General features: G+C 51.2%; 9 protein-coding genes across 9 annotated transcripts; 6 read left to right on the top strand and 3 right to left on the bottom strand.

The window, feature by feature from the left end:
• Nucleotides 1–200: 200 nt before the first annotated feature.
• On the bottom strand, nucleotides 201–1,076 carry ssuA (RNA polymerase II subunit A C-terminal domain phosphatase; the record flags this gene model as incomplete). The annotated part of the gene is made up of 1 exon (XM_058467393.1): nucleotides 201–1,076. The coding sequence occupies one exon, from the start codon at nucleotides 1,074–1,076 to the stop codon at nucleotides 201–203; it is 876 nt and encodes a 291-aa protein (XP_058315239.1).
• Nucleotides 1,077–1,956: 880 nt separating this feature from the next.
• Nucleotides 1,957–2,436, top strand: N7508_009329 (uncharacterized protein; the record flags this gene model as incomplete). Its single annotated transcript, XM_058467392.1, has 1 exon — nucleotides 1,957–2,436. One exon carries the CDS (start codon nucleotides 1,957–1,959, stop codon nucleotides 2,434–2,436), a length of 480 nt encoding a protein of 159 aa, XP_058315238.1.
• A 344-nt stretch (nucleotides 2,437–2,780) lies between these two features.
• Nucleotides 2,781–3,755, top strand: N7508_009328 (GIG1 family protein; the record flags this gene model as incomplete). Its single annotated transcript, XM_058467391.1, has 3 exons — nucleotides 2,781–3,060; nucleotides 3,119–3,567; nucleotides 3,612–3,755. 3 exons carry the CDS (start codon nucleotides 2,781–2,783, stop codon nucleotides 3,753–3,755), a joined length of 873 nt encoding a protein of 290 aa, XP_058315237.1.
• Nucleotides 3,756–4,125: 370 nt separating this feature from the next.
• Nucleotides 4,126–5,921, top strand: N7508_009327 (OSBP family protein; the record flags this gene model as incomplete). Its single annotated transcript, XM_058467390.1, has 9 exons — nucleotides 4,126–4,162; nucleotides 4,227–4,295; nucleotides 4,344–4,449; nucleotides 4,506–4,616; nucleotides 4,665–4,943; nucleotides 4,989–5,238; nucleotides 5,287–5,600; nucleotides 5,645–5,706; nucleotides 5,818–5,921. The coding sequence occupies 9 exons, from the start codon at nucleotides 4,126–4,128 to the stop codon at nucleotides 5,919–5,921; spliced, it is 1,332 nt and encodes a 443-aa protein (XP_058315236.1).
• A 609-nt stretch (nucleotides 5,922–6,530) lies between these two features.
• hosA (histone deacetylase HOS2) lies at nucleotides 6,531–8,048 on the bottom strand (the record flags this gene model as incomplete). Its single annotated transcript, XM_058467389.1, has 1 exon — nucleotides 6,531–8,048. The coding sequence occupies one exon, from the start codon at nucleotides 8,046–8,048 to the stop codon at nucleotides 6,531–6,533; it is 1,518 nt and encodes a 505-aa protein (XP_058315235.1).
• Nucleotides 8,049–8,813: 765 nt separating this feature from the next.
• Nucleotides 8,814–9,793, top strand: N7508_009325 (isocitrate lyase/PEP mutase family protein; the record flags this gene model as incomplete). The annotated part of the gene is made up of 2 exons (XM_058467388.1): nucleotides 8,814–8,948; nucleotides 9,011–9,793. The coding sequence occupies 2 exons, from the start codon at nucleotides 8,814–8,816 to the stop codon at nucleotides 9,791–9,793; spliced, it is 918 nt and encodes a 305-aa protein (XP_058315234.1).
• A 1,601-nt stretch (nucleotides 9,794–11,394) lies between these two features.
• aspf4 (allergen Asp F4) lies at nucleotides 11,395–12,453 on the top strand (the record flags this gene model as incomplete). Its single annotated transcript, XM_058467387.1, has 1 exon — nucleotides 11,395–12,453. The coding sequence occupies one exon, from the start codon at nucleotides 11,395–11,397 to the stop codon at nucleotides 12,451–12,453; it is 1,059 nt and encodes a 352-aa protein (XP_058315233.1).
• A 1,249-nt stretch (nucleotides 12,454–13,702) lies between these two features.
• N7508_009323 (glutathione S-transferase family protein) lies at nucleotides 13,703–15,123 on the bottom strand (the record flags this gene model as incomplete). The annotated part of the gene is made up of 3 exons (XM_058467386.1): nucleotides 13,703–14,723; nucleotides 14,784–14,922; nucleotides 14,973–15,123. The coding sequence occupies 3 exons, from the start codon at nucleotides 15,121–15,123 to the stop codon at nucleotides 13,703–13,705; spliced, it is 1,311 nt and encodes a 436-aa protein (XP_058315232.1).
• A 1,472-nt stretch (nucleotides 15,124–16,595) lies between these two features.
• N7508_009322 (uncharacterized protein) lies at nucleotides 16,596–16,875 on the top strand (the record flags this gene model as incomplete). Its single annotated transcript, XM_058467385.1, has 2 exons — nucleotides 16,596–16,605; nucleotides 16,673–16,875. The coding sequence occupies 2 exons, from the start codon at nucleotides 16,596–16,598 to the stop codon at nucleotides 16,873–16,875; spliced, it is 213 nt and encodes a 70-aa protein (XP_058315231.1).
• Nucleotides 16,876–17,943: the final 1,068 nt, after the last annotated feature.

The raw sequence follows: 17,943 nt of genomic DNA, 5'->3' as shown, positions 1-17,943 counted from the left end.
TTGATACCCCTTCAGTTTAATGCGAAACTCATGAATGATGAGATATTGAATTATTCTCTTAAGATTCGACAAGCTCGCAAATGGTGGCCTTTAGAATCCCTCTAGAAGGCAGACATAGCAGTAATCAAGTAGACGCTGTGTAGATCAAAGCAAAAACCAACGCCCCGATTCCGATTCCGAACCCGCAAACAAGTCAGAAACTAAAGCCACGCCAAAGTCCACAAAGCCGGCAGATGAGGATACTTCTCCTGCCAGTCGGCTAGAATCTCAGGAACCTTCTCATCAAAACTCTGACGCGCAGGACCAGTTCCATTCTCCCACCCAGCAGACCCATGCACCCGATGCTCAGCAACAGCAGCCTCATTCAAGCGATTCGCCAGATCAAGAATCGCTTTTCCACCCGTCAACGCCTCCTCATGGTTATCCTTAATATCAACGTTGAATACATGAACAGGGTGATTCAGCGCCGAGCCCTTATTCATCAAATCATCAACGACAGCATCCCAGCAGCGCTCCTCACAAGTAATAATCACATCGACGACACCACCCTCCGTCCCGATAGCACCCTTATCGCCCTTAGAGAGATGGTCGACACGCGGCATGCCAGGAACCCAGTCCTGGAAACGCTCCGGACCCCATTTCAGGTGACGGTTGCGGTCGAGCATGTTCAGAATGCCGTTGCCGCGGTATAGCCGCTCGTCCTTGCTATTCAGTTCCTCGTACATCTGGTTGTAGGAGGTTGTATTGAAACTGTAGACATTTGGCTGGGTGATGGATGGGCCTGGGAGGCGAACCAGTGACCCTGTGCCGAAGGATATGACTGGGTAGGCGGTTGGGGCGCCGGAGAGCTGGAGGTGGGCTTCCATTGAGCGGTTGTTGTTTGAGGCGCAGACTGTGCAGAACTTCAGCTTGTAGGAGTCTGTTGTGCCGGCCTCGTCGGCTGGCTTTGCTTCTTCTAGGGCCGTTGCCATCTCGGTGGTTTCTGCTGCTGCTGGTGCTGGCGGTGGGGGAGGAGGTGGTGGTGTTGGTTGGGGAGTTGAGGTGCCCGAGTTTGGGCGGCGGGGATCATATGCCATCTTTCTTTTGGGGACTATAATAATAGGAGGGTGTGGATAGAGTATGACTATATGGGTGCTTTCAAGTTGTTTCTAGGGGGGTTTCTTTCTTGGTGGGTATTCAGGGAGGTTTTCAAGTGTTTACAATTTCCTGTTGACTATCAGAGGCAGTTAGCGACTGATCTTGGTAGATGGATGGACAAAAACGTGGTGGAAGTTGGGTGATTCAGAAAAAAAGCGTATAATGAGTTTATCCGCATAGCAAAAGCTCAGACAGCTCCAATAAAAAGGTTCATCAGGTAATTCAGAGGAATTGGGATATACTAAAACACATACCTTAAGTGTATTGGGGCCGGAGCCCTAAAGAGGAAGAAAGAGTGAAGGTTTTGCAGAACTTCGGCGTTTTAGTGCTCGGCTGAGCTGCTGTTCACCGCGAAACTGTCCGCTTCTGTATGTGGGATCCTGTGTTGCTGATATAATATTCTGCCGGTCAAATGTACGCAATCGTTATCGTTATCGCTTTCACACCTGATGTGCTTATAATTATATTGCCTACACAACTTTCTCTTCTTTTCAGCCAACTTAGCCTCAGCTGTCAACATGGCTATAACTGGACTTACCAAGTCCGCCCTCATCGTGGTAGACATGCAAGAAGACTTCTGTCCCCCGGTAGTTCATTCTGAAGTATCTAAGCTCAGAAAAGCCCTATACTAACAATACCCAGAATGGATCACTTGCTGTTCAAGGCGGCAGAGATATAGCATCAGCAATCAACAGCCTCCTCTCGAAATCTGGGTTCGATATCCTAATCTTAACTCAAGACTATCACCCCAGGGACCACATTTCCTTCGCCCGCAACCACCCAGAACCTAACAACAAACCTTTTACTTCAAGCATCACAATGAAAAACCCAGCCCCAGGGAAAGAATTTGAAGCCAAACCCCAGCAACTCTGGCCAGTCCACTGCGTGGCGGATACTCCCGGCGCAGAGATAATCCCCGAAATTGAGGCCTGGAAAGCCAATCTCGTTGTCCAGAAGGGTATGCACTCTCAGGTTGAAATGTATTCCGTCTTCGCGGATGCTTTTGGGAACCGTGATCCCGGTATCAATATGCAATCCGTTAGCATGGACGTTGCGGCGACTCTGAGGGAGCGCGGAATTATTGATGTTTTTGTCGTTGGTCTTGCTGGAGATTATTGCGTCAAGTGTACTGCTATTGATGCTGTCAAGGCTGGCTTCCGGACTTGGGTTATTGAGGAAGCTACTCGGTGTGTTGTGCCTGATGCTTGGGATGCTGTTAAGGGGGAGTTGGAGGCTGCGGGCGTGTCAGTTGTTTCTTGGTGGGATCCGATTGTCCAGGGGCTAGGACCATGTCTCTAGGGGCTTCCCTGGGGGGTCTTCGTCTCGGCGACATCTTGTTCTGTTTTATTGAGATATTGTGGGGTGGATTTGATACTGGCGCTGTTTGATACCACTTCTTCAAATCATACGTGTTCACTGGTCATTTTATGATCTTTCACGAGATCAGGTATAGTATATATCAATGTACTAAATAGCTCTCTTGAGCTATTGCTATAGCTAAATTGCCACAGTGGATTCCCGGGATCGACAACGGCCGGAAACGCCTCATACTCCGTTCGGCATATGGCGGTGACGTCGCAAGGGGGGGGTGAGCTTCAACATAACATGTTCAATTGTCGGCTTTATTCGATTGCCAAGTCACCATGCCACACTTTACCGAGCCGTCAACTCCGGCGGCTACGATCACTACACTCGATGAGAAACTAACAGACGCCGATACAACAGCCCCAGCATGTTTCCTCCACGATCACCACTTGAATTCCCAAACTCTCCCCTTCTGGCTGGTGAATCTACCCCGGTCGCGATGGACAACTGAATGTCCTGCATTCTTGCGGGATCAACCGCCGAAAAACATCATCTGTCTCTCAACACCCGATGATCACTATACACGACAGAACTGGGGGGAAGTGAAGGAGATAATCAGTGAGTCTATTTCCCTGCTATGAATACTATATTGCTTCTCAAGCTAACACAGCCCCAGGAACCAATCGGATCGATCGATTCCAGCGTGTTCCAAGCGACTTACGCAAGTATCTAGAATACACAGCCCAAATCAAAGCCGAGTACTCGTCAGTCATGAGATTCGTGGTTAAAGAACGACTACACTGGGGCGACGGGAGCACAGAAGACCTCAAGTCCCGAGGCAAACCATTCGAATACGACGGTATGGCAAACTGTAGAGAGACGAAAAAGAAAACCGGGTTGGTTGGTGTTGAGAGCGAGACTGATATAATACCTTGGGCAGACGACATCCGAATCCTCTACAACGACTGGCCGTATGGGGTCGAGACAGATATCATCCATCTGGTGGTGTGGACCAAATTCGAGCTGGAAGATGATCCTGCGACCGGTGACTTGACGCCACAGGCGCGCGAGGCCATAGAGAAATATGTCCGGTGCACGTTTTGTTCGCGCGTACCGACCGATCAGGTATGTCAGCTATACGAATACGGCGCATGGGGCTGATTTTGCAGGTTGTCTGGTTTAGGAATTGGAAGTCGCTCAAGTCGGTTCATGCGGTTGAACACTTCCACGTCATGCTTCGTGGTCCCGATATGGCATTCGTGAGGGAGATCACCCGGGGAGATGTGCCGCTGATCGAACGGGTGAAGGAGTAGAGATGGTGGGGAAGGGGGGAGGAGGATGCATATGCAGCAGTTGGACACGGCAGCCAAGAAATGCCCCTCATGAAGCAGAATAGATGCAGAGATGCAAAGAGTGCACACTAGAGAGAGAGAGATGCAGAATAGAAGTAGAATGGTTGGGGGAAGGGGACAGACGTCACCCTTCTTCCAGGCTAAGCATTTCTTATTTTCTACTTTCCAGGTACTTCTTTTTCTTTTCTTCTCTTTTTCCAGCTCCGACTCTTCCGCCACAAGCCTTCTGCCTAGACATTCGCTTTCTTTCTTCTTTTCTCTCGTAATTTGCATGCCACCTTGACCTTAAAAGCACACTTCCGAGTTGGGATATCGTCGTCCGCACGCAGACATGCCGGTCCCGCATCTCCGCCGTTCTTCCCTCGCCAGTTTGTCCCGCCTTTTCCCTCTCAACAAACATCACACAAATCATGTCTACTGACGCCGAACCAGGTAGATCTTCTATGGAGGATTCCCCACCAAGCGGGGAAGACGAGGTCGTCGAGCCCGACCAGGGAAATGGTGCGTACAATCCCACCATTGCAACAGCGCAAACTAATAGCCTCTCAGTGCTGTCGCACATCATCTCCCAGCTGCGACCCGGCGCAGACTTGAGTCGCGTTGTCTTGCCGACCTTCATCCTCGAGCCCCGATCCATGCTGGAGCGAATCACCAAGTACGACCCGGACAGCCCTCAGCATCTCGATGACGTGCTAACCTGATCACGAACAGCTTCATGGCCCACCCCGAAACCCTTCTGCCCATGTCGACGATTGATGATCCGGTCGAGCGCTTTGTTTCCGTGGTCAAATTCTACCTGAGTGGATGGCACATCAAACCACCGTACGTCATCCGCGATCTACCTAGGGAAATATTCTGATGGCTCTATAGAGGCGTGAAGAAACCGCTGAACCCGATCCTTGGAGAGACATTTACTTGCTACTGGGACTATCCCGATGGAACCCGCGGTTACTACATTTCCGAGCAGACATCCCACCACCCGCCCAAGTCGAGCTATTTCTTTGCGGCGCCGGAGCATAATATACGCATTGATGGAACACTGAAGCCCCGGAGTAAGTTCCTGGGCAATTCGGCTGCCAGTATGATGGAGGGCATTGCCATTTTGCGGCTGTTGAACCATGGCGAGAACAAAGAAAAGGGCGAGAGATAGTGAGTGGACCTCGGCTGTTACAGTGTTGAAACTAACATGGCTAGTATCCTGACTCAACCCAATATGTATGCGCGCGGCATTCTTTTCGGCAAGATGAAGTATGAGCTGGGCGATCACAGCTATGTCCGTTGTCCCGAGAACCACCTCGTGGCCGATATCGATTTTAAGACAAAGGGTTATTTCTCTGGCACATATAACGCTATTGGCGGAACGATCAAGAACGAGCAGACTGGTGAGGTGCTGTATGAATTGTCTGGTCTATGGAATGGAGAGATGCATATCAAGGATGTTCATGTATGCATATATCCCTGATATATTCGGTTTTGGTACTGACTGGAGCAGACTCATAAGAAAGACCTCTTGTTTGATGCGCTGCATGCAAAGCATACGAAGCCTTTGGCCCGTCCGCTCGAGGAACAAGCTGAACGCGAATCGCAGCGCCTATGGCACGATACAGTCCAAGCGATTGTCGCCCGCAACCATGAAGCCGCCACAGACGAAAAGACCAAGATCGAAGATCGTCAACGAGATGAAGCTGCCAAGCGTGCTGACGAAGGAATTGACTGGCGTCCCCGGCTATTCCGTGCCATCCAGGGTGGACCTGGTGGTCAGGATGAAGGCGAGGAAGACCTCGACTGGATCATCAATGCCGAAGTGTAAGTCCTACGCCGAAAATCCTCGATCCATGCTGACATCTCAGCGATATGCGCGATCCCAAACTGGCCACCAAGCAGATCCTAGCCATCGCACCCATCGTCCAAGGTCAGAAACAGTCATCCCAATTCCAAATACCGCCACACCATCCCCGCGCTCCGAACTAGGCGACATGCCCTAAGCGACAACATACAGACAGCTAATACCACCCGTACCCAGGCCCTCCTGCGACCCCAAGTGACGCAAATGAAGCGATAGTCCAACGGACAGACACACAAACGTCAGACGTGGAAGAATTTGTAGACGCGCAGGAAACCAACTGAGCCAGGCCTCCAACCCAGATCCATCCTATTCCACCCGTCTTCCAATATCGCTGCTCGACTTACTCTAAACTTCTCTCTCACTCTGCTACCTCAACCTTCGCAGAACCCCAGCTCCAGCACAAACCGAACTCGAGGCGGCCGGCGATACGCTTGTCCTTGACTAATTTCTTCCTTGCCCCTCTGATGTTTCAACACAGCGTTTTCCGGCTACCATACCGTTCCCATTGCTGGATACCCGATTTGTTTAATTTAAACACAAAAAATAAAACAGGATCTATTGTCCGAAATGAATTATTATACAATAATATGTTCATCGTGTCAGCGTAATGGGAGGATGACAGGATGAACTATGGAGTATTCAGTTTGTCTAATGCCATCTCCACAGACTTGATGCCCATATACGTTATCTCCTGTCACAGATCTCAATCTCCAAGGTTCATGTCCATTCACTCCTACTGTACAGGGATATCACAAGGCAAATAGATAAATGCCCAAACACAAACAACTCAAAAAAAAAAAAAAACGCCCACACATAAAACGCCAATCACGAATGCGCCATATGCCCAAAGAATCACCGTCATCAAGGCCAGAATGGGAAAAAAAGGTAAATCAAGAATACAGCTCCCCCTTATACCCAGCACCGCGCTCAAGCTCCCTCCGCCGATTAGGCCTCGGAATAGCCCCAGCAGAACCAGTGTGAGCAGTCTGCGACCCAGCACGAGAAGCAGAAGCACTAGCAACAGAACCACCACCCTCAAACTCCTCCCGCTCCTCCTCAGCAAGCAACATCTGCTCCTCAATCTCCTTCTCCGTATCCTCCCTCAACCCCAGAATATCAGGCGGAATAAAACTCATCTGCACACTCGGCGCGCCCTGAATATAACGCAACTGCTCATGAACAGCCTCAACAAGCCCAGCAAGATAAGGCCGCGGATTTTTATTCTCAAGTTTCCGCATTTCAGACAAGGGCGGGAAAAGCGAGAAATCAGGCCCGAAATGGTTCCGGAATGCCACGCTATCCGGGATCGTCGGATCCAGTATCGCGTCTGCGTCTAGCAGGATCGAGGTTTCATGCGCCCAAGCTCGGGACACGTTTCGGGGCGTGTATCCGCCGCCTCCGACCACCAGCAGCGGCAATCCGAATGTCTTCGTGAAGGCTACGCAGGCGCCGTGCGCGCGCACGTTCAGGTTGAAACAGCCTAGTCTGTCGCAGCCCAGACTGTCTGCTCCGCACTGGAGGACGATTGCGCCTGGGCGGTAGGTCGAGACGCAGGCGCCGATTACCTCGTGGTAGAGCTGAATGTAGGAGTCGTCATCTATGCCGTCGTTCAGGGGGACGTTGATTGAATGGTGAGCGCCGGGATTGAGGGGGTGCGAGGGGCCTGTGTCGTCCAGGGCGCCTGTCCCTGGGAAGAAGTTGTCTTTGTCGTATTTGTGGAAGGAGACTGTTAGCACGCGGTCTGTTGACCAGAAGGCTTGTTCCACGCCGTCGCCGTGGTGGACGTCGATGTCGATGTACATGACGCGCGGGTGGTGGCGGAGGAGTTGGAGGATACCGAGGACGATGTCGTTCACGTAGCAAAAGCCCGAGGCTTCGGCTTTTTTGGCGTGGTGGAGGCCGCCGCTCCAGTTGATTGCGATTTCGGATTGGTTGTTGCATAGTTTTCTGGCGGCGTCGACGGTGCCGCCGGCGTAGAGGCTGCAGTAGTTGTAGAGGCCATCGAAGACGGGACAGTCGTCGCCGAAGTTGAAGCGGATTACGTTGTCGCTTTGTTCGGGTCTGTCTATATCGCCTGGCATTACTTGGCGCAGGAAGTCTAGGTAGTCTGCTTCGTGGAAGTCGGCCATTTCTTCATAGGTTGCTGCGCGCGCGAGGTACAGGTCCATTGCATGATGCATGCCGTAGGCCATGACTAGTTGTTTGGTCAGGGTTAGGCGCCATGGCTTCATTGGGTGCGATTGGCCGAAGTGGTGGGCTTCGACGGCTGGGTTGGCGTGCCATGAGACGCGATAGCCTTGGGGTCGAGCGACTTGGTAGTTTTGGCGCTCGGTTGCGGACTTTTGGTCGATGCTGAGGGTGGGCGCGGAGGGTGGTGCGTACTCTTGCACCACGGAGGGTCGAGCCATTGAGGCTAGAAGGGAAACGGGATCAAGAGAGCCAAAGGTGTTAAAAGGTGTGAGCTGCAGCTCATTTTTGGGATTGAAGAATGGAGTTGAGATTGAGGACCGCTTTGAGGTGATGACTAAGGCGAGATCTGGGCTGGGGCGTCTCAGGGTGCATGCATATGCAGCAATAAATATAAATCCATGTGTGATTACCAAGTACAGAGTTCACAGTAGTGAATTTGAGTGCTCTTGCATATAATGGATTCAATTTTGTTTCGTATGATAGTAGTGGCTATCCGATCTACATGGGAATTCTACGTAGGTGCCCAATGCTAGGTATTAGTCTATGCCTAGTAGTTCTCCAGCTCGAGACGAGGCTACTCCGCCTGAAGTACACCCTGAGGCCCACGGTCCACGGGTGTTTCTAGTTGGTTTTCTCTTCGAGCTGGTGTTCAGTGTGAGACATCGGGCACTTCAGAGCTCGGGGCATTCTCTGTCCCTTTCGCAGATGCCCGCGGAACAATCGGCTTCTGAAAAAATAGCTACGCGGTTCCTCACCGAGTAAATCCCGAGTCGCTATATCTTTATCCTGAAGTCGACTGTTATAGGTGGGGTCCCAGTACCGGTATCGGCGATGTGGAGAGAGTGCATCATCGAGAGCACAATTGCCCAAAGGGGTGAGAAGGTGGAGAAGAATGATGGAGAAGCTTGTCACACGTGGGAGACATATAAGACTTACCCTTCTTCCTGAAATCTTCACATCCATATCAGTTATACCAATTCGCCATGGCTCTCCCATCAGCAGCAACCACCCTGCGAAAGACTCTCCAAGACCCCAATGGCTTCGTCGTAGCCCCAGGAGTCTACGATGGCATGTCAGCACGTCTAGCACTGGCAGCGGGCTTTGACGCATTATACATGGTGTGCATAGCTGACCCTCAGCCAACCCACGCAAGCCAAGCAAGCCATCTAACCACCCCCAGACCGGCGCAGGAACAGCAGCCTCGGTGCACGGTCAAGCCGATCTAGCAATCTGCACGCTGAACGACATGCGCGCGAATGCCGAAATGCTCGCAAACCTATCCCCGGCCACTCCCCTAATCGCCGACGCAGACACCGGCTACGGCGGCCCGATAATGGTAGCCCGAACAACAGAGCAATACGCCCGGTCCGGCGTAGCAGCCTTCCACATCGAAGACCAAGTGCAGACAAAACGCTGCGGCCACCTCTCCGGCAAACAGCTAGTCGACACAGCGACATACACGACCCGAATCCGGGCAGCGGTTCAAGCGCGCCAGCGCCTCGGCAGCGATATCGTCATCATTGCGCGAACGGACGCATTGCAATCGCACGGATATGAAGAGTCTCTGGCGCGACTGCGGGCTGCGCGGGATGCGGGTGCGGATATGGGATTCCTGGAGGGCCTTTCATCGCGGGAGATGGCATCGGCTGCAGTGAAGGACTTGGCGCCTTGGCCTTTGCTTCTGAATATGGTTGAGCATGGGGCTACGCCGTCAATTTCTGCAGCTGAGGCGAGGGAGATTGGGTTCCGGGTTATCATCTTTCCGTTTGCCACGCTTGGGCCGGCGCTTGTTGCTATGCGGGAGGGGTTGGCGAAGTTGAAGGAGACGGGTCTGCCGGGGTTGAGTGAGGAGATTACGCCGCAGATGTTGTTCCGGGTTTGTGGGTTGGATGAAAGTCTGAAGTTGGATGCTGAGGCTGGAGGGGATTCATTTGAAGGTGGCGTTGACTTGGGAGAGAAGTGATCTCGATCCATGGGATGTCCAGGGACCTTTCTGTGGCTGTACTTGGCACTCCAGGGGGAGTTACCCTTGTCGGGTTCATGTTGCCTCAGGAGGTGTCTGTAAATAGAACAGCCCGTTCTCCGTGCTCCGTGTTCTATTTATGATCAAGCCACATTCATATATAGAAGTGATAGTAGGAGTAGTCAACTGATACATACTATTTTTGAGTCTATATCTTAGATCTCAATCAATGATTAAATCATCCATGGATATGAAGTGAGTAATTTCCCGTTACCACAAAAGTAAGACCGAACCTTGGCTCAGCTCCCGTTCGAACCCTTGGTTCTGTTTATTTACCGCGGTTTTTCTGCACATGGCAGTTTTAGAGTCATTTTAGTCTGCACAGGATCCAAGGATTCTGTACCTGCATCAAATCTGCCAGGGACCGGGTTCCTGCACGACTAGCCCTAATCTTTCGGGAAACGCCCGTTGCCACCAACCCTAGACATTTAGAGCTTACATTACCGTAATGTACACACCAGTTCATGCCGAGAACCACACAAATAATCCCTGGGCAAACCTACACCGCACCTGGGCAGGCACTGGGCGGCTAAAATTTCGGATGACTTACACATGAAACGATGAAACGACTCACGCCTCGTCTAGCGCTGGCAAAAACAAAGGCCTGGATTCATGTGGAGGGCTGAGTGAGTGGCACTATGGAGACGGATGGAGACTCATGCCGGCAAGAGCGTACCGGAGGAAGACTCGTCATGTCGGTGGAGAAGGGCTGGGCGCTATCCTGGTTACTTACGACTTATTGTGGTGCCTTACGTTGTACCTGTACAAGGGGCAAATCTCTGCCGTTGATCTGCGGCCAGGCCTTGCTTGTGCACATCCGTGGATATGATTGACAGGGACAGTGCTACTGTCCTGGTTTAATCTCATTCTGTTCCATCTGTTCAATCTTATGGTTTATATTGTTTGGGTATCAATATGAAGATGAATCGATTGCACCGTGGGTATGGTTCTGTCCACGTAGGTGGTGAGTTGTCCCCGTATTTAAGATTGGGCTTCGTAAGACTGAGATCCTTACTGCGGATTGTCCCGATTGTCCCGATTGGCCTGTGGGGGGGAATTGACTTGGCTATAGGTTACAGTTCAATATACAGTATTGGGCTCTATCTACTGTATGCGTTGGTATCCAGCATTCCGATGGACACGTGTATCTATACAATGACATCTCCATCGACGTCTCTAATATCAATATTCATCACTACACAATATACAGACCAATGTACATACTATCAAAGTAAAGATACCCCTTAGAGCCAAGTACCCAGGAAGTACCAAGTCCCACGTACACAAAGCCAGAGAGTCTGGACCGCTGGATAGCCAATCAGGCCATGGTAGATCTCCACCCTGGCTCCGCTCATTCAGGTACGCACCAATCAGCTCGCAGCAGCCCCTGATTTTGGTGTAAGGTTCACGGCCGTTTGTGTGATACAATAAGACCATCGCCCCCCATCCACTTTCCTTCTTCTCATCTCTCACACACATTCATTTGATTTGAATTTTCATCTCGTAGAGCGTCGTTTTTCGCTCAAGTCACTCATTTCAAAATGCACTTCTCCAACTCTATGCTGCTGATGACGGCGCTGACCGCTGGGTCGGCTGTCGCTCGTCTTCACGGCCACGACCGCCGTCACGCTCACCCCAAGCTCGACATTGAACTTGTCGACATCGAGGCTGAGGCCCCTGCTGTCACTGGTGCCCCCAAGGTTGAGGAGCGTGGTGTTGGTGCTGAGGTCTTCGCTACCATCGACGGTCAACTCGTCTCCTGGATCAACGAGTGGTCTGGCGCCCAGTCCTCCGAGTCTTCCGCTGAGGCCACCACTACTCCCGCTGCCATCGCCTCTCCCACCATCGAGGCCACCGTCGAGGCCACCTCCGAGGCCGCCTCCACCGTCAGCCCCACCCCCGTTGCCTCTAGCTCTGCCTCCTCCGGCTCCAGCAACTGGGCCAGCTACCCCTCCAACGGCGAGTACTCTACTTCTGGATTCGGTGCCTCCACCGCCAGCAAGCGTGTCGGCAGCCTCGACTGGGACTACATCGGCAACGTCGGTTCCCCATGGGGTAGCAACATGATCCGTGTTGAGGAGTCCGCCGCCAGCGAGTACAAGCACGTCATCCGCTTCGAAAACGACAACTCCAAGGCGTGGACCGTCGTCATGTGGAACTCGTACGGACCCAGCGGTGGCCTGAACGGTTTCTGGTCCCCCAACTCTGCTCTCAGCTTCACCGTCGAGCCCGGTCACAGCATCTTCGTCGCCATCGATGACGACTCCCAGGGTGGATGGGGTGCCTCCGAGGGCGAGGGTCTGCCCACCAACTACGTCGGCGAGTACGCCTCCACCTGGGGTGAGTTCGACATGTCCAACTCCCAGAACGACGGCTACTCCGGCTGGGACGTTTCCTGCATCATCGCCGAGCTCGCCAACATGGAAATTGCCGGTATGCAGATTTGCAACCACGAGGGTGAGAAGTGCTCTTCCATCACCAAGGGTGCCGGTGCCACCGTCAACGCCTACACCTCTGCCGACCAGGGTAAGCCCGACAAGGCTGTTGCCCAGTCCGCCGGCCCCGTCCGTCTCGTTGTCAACCTCGGCTGGAGCTCTTAAGCGGCTACTACTTCAGCTATCTAGATCTCCCAGGACAGTTTTGATTATTCTTGCGCAAATGGTTCAACGCTGAAGGTGTTCTTGTCTGTTTACATGTGTGCGTGCGCGGGTTGATCCCTGGCCACACATTTTCATCTTCGAGCTGCTCCTCTACGGATACCCTTTTTCTTCTTTTTTTTTCTTTTCCGTTAGAGGGGCGCATACATATCTTTGTCACGATTTGCGTCTTTTTGTCTTCTCTGTACATATACCATTTGATTTGAGAGTTGATATCATTTTTTTCTGTCCACTCTTTCCAGAGTAGTTCACTCCATTCTAGTCACATGGTCGTCCTTAACGTCTTGAACTATGTCCAAGCTCAACATACCACCTATATATGCTATACTCCATATCAAATTCGATATCAATATCCAAAACGATCCACCAAACCCAGTTCCGCGGAACCATAGTTTCAACCTGGCATAACTGAAAGCGAACGCCAAAGCCGGGGGCCAAACACCTGTTCGTCCACGGTTCGTCCACACAGCTGGAACGAACCCCTACTACCACGCAGTAAACCCCATGCCAAGTCAATTCAAACTAATTCTAACCCAGAGCTGATACGCATATACCACGTCAATAACGTCGGTCTTGCATACAACGCTGAACCAAAACATAATCTTGTCCATGCTTGTCATCGGATTTGCATATTGGCCGATGTGACCTCAGCGGTAAGCCTTGTGTCGAAACAAGCTGAAAGAGAAATAAATTGAACGTATGGCCTAATCTTTGCAGATGTTGTCTGGATGAATCAATGAATTGAATATGAAATGAGATGAGGTCGGCGAAACGTTAGATTGACTGAGGGCCTGAGGCATGGAATGCTAGGTAGGGTATTGCATACTATAGACAAAGGGTCTATCTACAATATCTATCCTATGTTTTTAATTATCAACCCGCTTACTAGATATTCGGATTGAACCTGATCCTTGCATCGCTCTTTAACAGAAACGAAGGAGATAATTCATGTTTCACGTTTCAAGTAAAAGACTAGGCCTATTGACCCGAATTTTTGATTTCCATGTGAAAGAACGAGCAAAACGCCTTTACCTTCACAAGCAACAAGGACAACCCTTGAAAGCGACAGAATGCAAAGCTATCGTACAATCTTCACTTCCGCCAGTCTAAAACAAATATTGATCCGCCAACGTTCACGAGAAAAACAAGAAACCAAACACGCTGAAAATCTGGTTCGACCTCATTCGAACACTTACAACGCGCCCAGAAAGTCAGCCGCAGACCCAGGATCAACGTGCATCACTTCAGGCTGTATCTCAACGTCATCATCCTGCTCCTCTTCAGCATGACCCCCAGAGAAAGAAAGCAAGCCCACGCTAACCATATACCCAACAAGCGCAGCAGTTCCAGCAACGGCAGCAGCAACTGAAACAAGCATATCCTTATTACTAGAATCAGCGTACTGAGCCAACAAACTTTTCTGCACAGGCGAGAAATCCCCATTAGCCTGAACAACCGCCTTCAACCGTCTATTCTGACGAATCTCGCGAAGGAAGGGCGTATTATCAGCCAATGTACCAAGCAACGTAGTTCCAACCGCAGCAACAGAAACCCGTCCGGGAGCCCTCCACGGCAACTTCGAAAACTCAGCCTCAGCCCCGCCCACCGGCTGGAAAGCATGCTCAATCTTAATATCGACATCTCCAAAGCAGCGACTGCGCATTCGCTCCGTGTAGGCCGTAACCAGCGGCGCCTTGGCGCGCATCGCATCACGCAACCAAGGGAAATTAAGCTCAGGGACAAGCGCGAGCGCAAGATATCCCAATGCGACGCAGTCCAGACTGGATGGGTTTCCGGAGTGGTTGGGCAGCAGGTAAGACTTGCGGGCGAGCATTGCTTCGAGGGGTTCGAAGAACTCGGCTGTCAGGGCTTCCAGGCGGAATTGGTTGTGTTGGGCTGTTCGGCCGAGGAGTTTGGAGACTGTTTCGCGAGGGGATTGGATGAGGTTTTTGGGGATTTTGCCCGCGGCTACTGCGGCGGAGTGGTCGCGTTTGCGTTGTTCTTCCATTGCTGCTAGGTCTAGGCTGGAGAGGCCGAGGTATTCTGTGCGGGTTTTGGCTGCGCCGTGGAGTTTGGGTGGGAGGATCCATTGGTTGGGCCATTGGAGGAGGGCGCCGTAGGCTGGGCTTGTGTTGTTGTAGTAGTTTTGGCTTGTTACGTATAGGGATAGGTCGAGGAGGGGTTCGCCGCGGGATTCGATGAAGGAGGAGAAGCTGCATTGTGTTAGTTTGTTTGGATTTTGATGTATGGCCAAGGGTGAGAAGGGGGCGTACGCAACGCTGTCGGCGAGCTCGACTTCGCCTAGGTTCTCATCCAGGTTCCATGCTCCTTCGGAGTATTGGCGGAGATAGTCCACGATATTGCGGAACCGGCTCACCCAGGTTGATCCATTCTGCAGAGCGGGGAGCTCACCTGTTTGCTATCAGTAGCTGTCTGGTACTTTATGCCGATACGTCACTTACCGGTTGGGGACACGGAGGGATCGCTGCTCGCTATCAGCTCCCACGAATCCTTGGGCAGGACTTCGGAACAGTATGCGATGGCGGCGAGACATTGCGCGTCAATTGACGGCAGGGAAAAGGCTGGGCCCCATACATGCAGTTGTAGTACCATGGTGGCTTTGCGCTTGGAGATGAAGTCCCGGCCGTGATTGATTTGGGCGGGCGGTCACGTGTGTTTACCCGTTTCTATATACAGCCTCTTCATACTTACTCTGCTATCTACTTTGACAGTATGAGAATATGTTGTCCCTGTTCTTGTGGGGTTTGTTTTCCGAGATTATTCTATCCCTCGATACAGTACCGGGCAACTGACAGTCATCACGCCCGAATCAGAATAATCGGAAATCCAAACACGAATATGTAATGGTTTACTCAGTTCCCTCCTTAACCTCGGGACAAGTGGCTGAATGTGCTTACGAGCTAGGCAGCCATCACCGTCCCATTTGTCCTTTTTTCCGTGTATACGCATCAAGCAATGATAATCAGCTACTTCCTATTTTCGATCAATCAAGACCATTGATATGAAGCCCCTTGGAAGATAGCAAGATAGCGAATCGGATGCTTCCACAAGCAGCGCATTTGCCAGATCGAAACCTTAAAGATGACTTGGCCCGCTTGGTAGACATCAAAGCTCAGCCGGCAGTGTACTTGTTCGGAGTAGACAGGGCAGTGCACTGTCCAGGATTACGAACCAGGAGGCTATGTATGTACAATCCGAGAGCCTCAATATTGCAGCCTTAGCACAGCCTGGCTGAAAAAGTATGACGCCACGCCCCCTATAGACTGACCCTTTTCCGAGCTCTCGGGCAACAAGGTGTCTGAGACATGATCCTTGGGCTTTTTTATATATACTAAAATATACTAAAATAAAATAAAAGAAACGATACGTAGCCTTATATCAAATGACCTCGTTAGGCGCAACACGTGGCCATGTGCCAGGTCAGCTCCAGCACAGACTGGATCCCCTGAAAGTCAAAGTGTCAAAGAGACGAGACATTCGAGGGCCTTGCGGCCGAAAGCTTACTTGTGAAACAATGGAATATACCCGATGCTGTTCATCTAACCATGAATACATTGAAGATGAAAAGCATATCGCGTACGGAGTAGAGGGGTAGGGGGATCGATTGGATATAGATTAACTCGATTCATGCAGAATGAGGGGCTAACGGTTAAGAGTGGCCGTCATAGATCAAGTTTTGGTGGAATAATGTACATTCGGCCGAGGCACATCATTGGCAGGAATAGACAACCTGAGCAGGACCCAGCTACCCGGATCTCCTATTGACAATAATTTCCCATCTCCAGATTATGCACATGGCGGAAGAGCTGGAGGCCTAAATCAGGGCAAATCCCGGCGCTCGGACGAGGCCAAAGTCGTATCTCGCATTCGTTCTTTTTTTTTTTTCTTTTGTATTTTTTTCCCCCTTGGCCGTTTAGCCGTTATTTCCCTTATTCCTTTTTAGTGCGGTGCGGGATCCGGAGTTCGGAGTATTGTGTCTGCCTCTTCCTAGGCAGGTACATAGAGTTCCGTGCATGGGGTTCCTCGGTGCATGTCACTAGTAGACTAGTAGTTCTGCACGCAATATGCGAGATAGTCACTAGACTGACCGGGTTTCATGCAACATGACCCAATCATTCCAAGATTCCCGGGCATGCCACAGTAAGCGTAAATGCTAATGCCAATGCGCGCATCATCTTCCGTACTACTAACGGCCTCGATAACGATGTCAGATCGGTGCCACATCCGGTTTGGATCAAAAATGGGTTTATCTACATCCCTGTTCCTACACGCCAATCCCACTACCGCGACACCCGCCAGCCTGTCATCCCTGCTAGCGTTAGCGTTGCAAGGTCAGATGGGTGACGGGTAAAACGGGCGGTCGGGGTATCATGTTTCACCCAAACTTGTTCATGCACAACATACATATACCTGTCAGAAATACAGTGGAGGGGGGACATCAATAAATAAATATAAAGAAAAATGACGAATTGCTCTGTTGGGTATACTAGGTCTATGATACATGCCGGTGATTCGGATAGCGGCCAGATGCAGAGGGTACAAAAAACAAAAGGCAAACGACAGAAAAGAACAGAATTAAAAAGACGTTGAGAGTCAGTCACGACCAGTCATCGCGACACATGGGAAAGAGAAAGAAGAGCTGAACATCCGATCGATGACGCATTGACGGGACGATCGTGCTAATCCTGACAGGGGGGTTTCTCTGTCCCATTGAGATGCATATTTCTCCGCATCTGTGCGTCATGCTCGATTGAATAGCTGAAACAAAACCCCGCAGGGAAAGCAAGAAATAGAAAGGCTATTAATGCAAGTTGGGAGAATAGCGCCGGCGCCAGTCTCCATAGGAATATGTTGGAAAAAGTGAGTGAAACCGAATGGGTGGGGAATGCTCCCCCCCCCCCCCCACCTGACATGAGGAAACGAAGTGTTGTAGTCCGAGATTTGGAACAAGTTTCCCGTTCTTGCGCGCGTATTAAGCTATGCGTCATTGAATGCCAAGATGCGAAGCGAGACTGGCAAGGCTAGCGCTTGTGTTTGTGTTTGTAGGAGAAACTTGTGGACTGGAATTAGGTGTCCGAGTTGAAAATAGAGTCGAAGCCAGGTCGACGTTGAAGTTCGTGATATCCATGCCGAAGAGAGTCCAGGTCGTGAGCGCATGTGTATGCGCCAGGGTCATCAGGTTCGTTGAAGGGGGACTGTTTATTTCGGCAGAGGAGGCAGAGGGCCTTTGGGAGGAGGGCCGGGGCATGGAGGGAACTGAGTAGAACCGACGGAAGGCATTGTGAAGGTAGAGGTGGTGGTAAATGCGGTTGTAGTTGTAGTTGTGGTTGTAGTATAGTGTAGTGTGGTGTAGTAGCAGTGATGTGTGGTAGGCCAAACACGTATATAGCTTGAGTTGAGAGAAGAAAAAAA

The sequence above is a fragment of the Penicillium antarcticum genome, assembly GCF_028974205.1.
Source record: "Penicillium antarcticum strain IBT 31339 chromosome Unknown utg000009l_segment0_segment0, whole genome shotgun sequence".
Taxonomy (NCBI): Eukaryota; Fungi; Ascomycota; class Eurotiomycetes; order Eurotiales; family Aspergillaceae; genus Penicillium; species Penicillium antarcticum.
Note: the sequence above shows the minus strand (reverse complement) of the source record. Positions and strands in the feature narration are given on the sequence as shown.